This window comes from Lactuca sativa, chromosome 3, assembly GCF_002870075.4.
Source record: "Lactuca sativa cultivar Salinas chromosome 3, Lsat_Salinas_v11, whole genome shotgun sequence".
Classification (NCBI taxonomy): Eukaryota; Viridiplantae; Streptophyta; class Magnoliopsida; order Asterales; family Asteraceae; genus Lactuca; species Lactuca sativa.
The window spans coordinates 69561021-69565145 of NC_056625.2; the positions used below are offsets into that span (position 1 = coordinate 69561021).

Sequence of the window (4125 nt, forward strand, 5' to 3'; positions counted from 1 at the left end):
ACACACATTTGCGTGCCATAAGCTTTAATAGCCATTTACGACATGCCTTTACGATAATCATTTATGCATAATACAAAAATATGGAAACAAATATATACCAAAACAATCAGTTTCATCCAATAACACCATGTCAAACAATTTATCAAAAATTATAATACATTGATATTAAGGGGATCTGACAATACATTGTTATTAAGGATTTTTCCCTAACTATATAACTCGATACTACATTGCTATTACGGGACTACTTGTTTCACATATTATGTAAAAAAAATCCATCATGTCGTTGGTTTGTTACCTAGTGTACTAGGTAAAAATGTTGAACTTGGTGTCGTGTGAGGCAATCCACCGGGTATGGATGGCAAGTAGGGGCTTGAAGCATTAGCTGAAACAAAAAAAACTTTTATTAATCACACAATCAACAACCTTTAGAAGTACATCAGAATGCATATATACTAACAAATGTGTCTCTTTTAGATTGTAAAACCATATGAAGTTTAGAGATATAAAAGTTAAGTACATTTACCGCTGTGTCTTTTCTTATTTCCTTAGTTTGTGTACATTGTTGTAAGAAAGTGTGTGTATTGAAGTCCCCCAGTTTGCATACATAAACCCTAAAATCTGAAATACAACAAATGATGTAAGGTGGTGTTAATATGCTTGTTGTTGTTAATGCTCTAAAGGTTAGTTTTTATCATGCCTATTGAAAAATAAATAAACCTTACATTGTATGTTACTTGACTTAGAAGCACTAGGATTACATTACAGTGAGTAATAATAAAAACCATAAAAAAAGAAATGGAAACTTTTCATAGAAAAAAATCAAAGCGTTAAGACTCCAAAGTAGCTATAATGATAAAAAGATAGATTTAACATGTTACCTCTGTTTCCATTTTTAAAGAAACTAGGTGTCCTATGACTACTGCAGCTGCTTCTTGGTCAAACCCAACAACCAAATCCTAGAAAATGCAAAAACCAAGCTTGAATTTTGGTTGATCAATAATAATAATAAATATATCAACATTTGAAGCAATAGAAAAATGGTTACAATTGAATTTGGGAAGAAAGGATGTGAAAATACTACTACAGAAACACAGAGAAAGTGCAAAATTGATATCATATGCAATAGTACAAACATAGTACTAAACAAGAAAGTTCATAAATGTTGATAAATTAACAATTAAAGTAACTTATAGGATAGATGAATAAGCATGCATGTATTTCCTGGACCTGTGGCCCTTCTTCTTGAAAGAGTGGTAGCTCTAAGCCTCATTTGTCCACTGCTATGATGATAATAAGTCAAAATTGGAAATAAAAACTGATTATCTGCAGCTTGACCAGTAACATCTGAGCAGTAAACGAGCCATTCGACCTTTGTGTTTTAGCAGATGCATGCCTGATAATAGATGAATGAAAGATAAGACCATATTTCGCTGTGTTGCCCTTCGATTTCAAAGCCCTAAAATTAGAACAAGGTTAAGATTAATATCTAATTGTATTTAGCTGAAAGTTTTAGTGGTTGTGGATAATGATATTAGACCTGAAAAGGGCTTTTTCAGCACCAAGGATTTGAAGGGTAGAAGAAGGGCATCTTGAAAGATTTGTGAGGCTTCCAGCATGAGATATCAAATGAGCTCCAACAACTTCACCAATAAATGCAACCAAATTTGGTACTATGTCACTCATTTTAGCAACAAGATAGGCATTAAGCTTCTTTCTGTATTTAGCAAGGTCCATCACACGTTTTGCAAACATCTGCACATTAACCAAGTCAACTGGTGACAAATCTTGACCTGAAGAAGAAAATAGAATAAAATACTCTTTTTATTATTATAAGTTTATAACAACATATTATATAACAAAAACAAATATAACCCTACCCATGGAAACTTTGGCTCCTCCGATTACTTCCTTTGCTTTATCTTCATTACCAAAGATATCTACTAGCCCATCTAACTTATCTCTAGACAACTCTGACTTGTCATTTATGTATTTTGCAAGTTTAGAATAAAGATAGTTATCATTGACAATCTTTAATAGCTTTGGGAAGTGCCGTGAGTACCATTCCCTGCATTAAACATCATATGTTTAGTCCGCACATCTTCCATGCAGTAGTACCCCCTTGACCAATACTAGTATCAGAACATAAAGCACCTTTCTGCACAAAAAACAACAATAAGTCAACAAATAGTCAACATTCTTCAAAACACTATATGAACCTTCTCAAGTGATGTACATGGACCAAGAATACCCTAAATTTTGATATCCTTTGAAAAGTTTACTTCAAATATACCACTACACAAAGTGAAAAGTTCATTACAATTTACAATTTACAAACAAAAACAATAACCGATTGAGTCAACATTAACAGATCACATATAATTGTGTTAAGGATGAAGAGATTAAATCAAACCTTACTTTGATAATAAACCCAAGTTATTGTCACCTGATTGCAATTTCAATTTTCCGTTTCCTTTCGAGTACATATGAATTTGACCTTTGGGTGTTCGATCAACGATCAAATTCTTCATTGCTTTCATAGTTAAGATACGGAGAAATCAGAGCCAATAGATACAATTCTGAATGATTTTAAGAAGCTTCACTTAAAAAGTCTAGAATCTGTATTATGATGGTAATAAATAAATTATTTAAAAAAGCTTGAAGAAACCATAAAATCTCAAAGACAAGAAACGCAAATTCAAAGAAGCATACCTCAAAGAAAATTCATTCAAAAACATCAAAGAAGATATATTTCTCAAAATCAGAAACAAATTATGATTCATCTCTTTAAACCGGATAGACTACCTTTCGAATTTGTAGTTGACTCTTCGAAATTAATGAATCGATTTGATGATTTGGATTTTAAGAGAACTGGAGATTTAGAGTGTGGAGATGTCGAGAACGATGAGAAGATAAGAAGAAGGATAATCGGTGGAGATTAATAACAAAGAAAATCCTCAATTTAGGCGTGTGAGTTTCCCTAGAATCTGTTTGATTGCTTCTATGTAGGCGTGAGATGCTGTAATTTGCCCCGTGTTCGTCTTCAGCTCCACTGCCCTGGGCTAAAAAATTAATATACGATTAATTTTGGTCCAATTAAACTATACATACCATAAAAGCTCTTGAAAACTTAATGCCCCCTAGATCAATGATTCCATGGGCCATGGCCCTACTGACCCCGTGGGTTGGCCATGGTTGGCAACTTGCTGTTCTAGAAGATTGTTTGTCATAAGATGGTAAACAACCACCATGAAAATCATTACAACCACCATTTGTTCAACCATAACAACCGGAGCAAGAAGAGATGGTATCGTGATTAGGGTTTGTAGAGAGAAGGGAAGAAGAGAATGAAAGGAAAACTTGAAGCGGGGTATTTAATTTTTTTTTTAGAATTTTAAGAGGATTTCATTTCCACCTTTTGAGAACGTGCATTTTGAGTAAAAAAATTATAAAGCGACATTTACAGAGGATGCACATTTAAAATAAGCACCCTCCTTGTTTGTAATTTTTTTTATGGGACAATAGTTTTAGGGCATGTATAAATGTGTGTCCTCTATCCTTCAAAATTTGGAAGGCTGACATTATTTTAAGGACACAAAAAATGTGTATTGTAAATCAGTGCGTGTCATTAAAGGTATTTTTCTTGTATTGGATGATAGTGATGAAGTTTCCTTGCTAGATCCACAACTAGAACACCTTCTTATTCTTCTTCTAAATGCCAAAACTCCAAAAAGGCCAAGAATCACCAAGGGAAATAAGGTTAGAGTTTTTATGAGGTAAGAGGGTAAAGGAGGATGATAATGAATGCTAAAATCGACTTAGATGGGCTTGGACTGCAGTAGTTCTCACGTCGTCAACCCATATGTCTCACATCGTGAGAAAGGTTCCGAAATGCACCTTGTGTTCGCATCAGGGCACCCATAGGAACGAATATCCTTGTTCGCATCCGAATACCCCCTTTCCCATCTAATCACTCCTTTTCACATCCTAACACCCCTTTTTGATCCAATCGTAGCTTTTGCATCCAATTTCAACTTTCACATCCAATCCCCTTTCGCATCCAATCGCAGTGGAATAGTAACCTTCACGTCGTGAACACCCTATGGTCACATCGTGACACTCGAT

General features: G+C 34.3%; 1 protein-coding gene across 1 annotated transcript; it reads right to left on the reverse strand.

Annotated features, from left to right (window-relative positions):
* Positions 1–298: 298 nt before the first annotated feature.
* Positions 299–2540, reverse strand: LOC111891360 (nucleolar protein 56). The gene is made up of 7 exons (XM_023887410.1): positions 2447–2540; positions 2155–2158; positions 1881–2068; positions 1541–1793; positions 1339–1459; positions 882–959; positions 299–385 (listed from the first exon to the last, which is right to left on the reverse strand). Exons 1-7 carry the CDS (start codon positions 2538–2540, stop codon positions 299–301), a joined length of 825 nt encoding a protein of 274 aa, XP_023743178.1.
* Positions 2541–4125: the final 1585 nt, after the last annotated feature.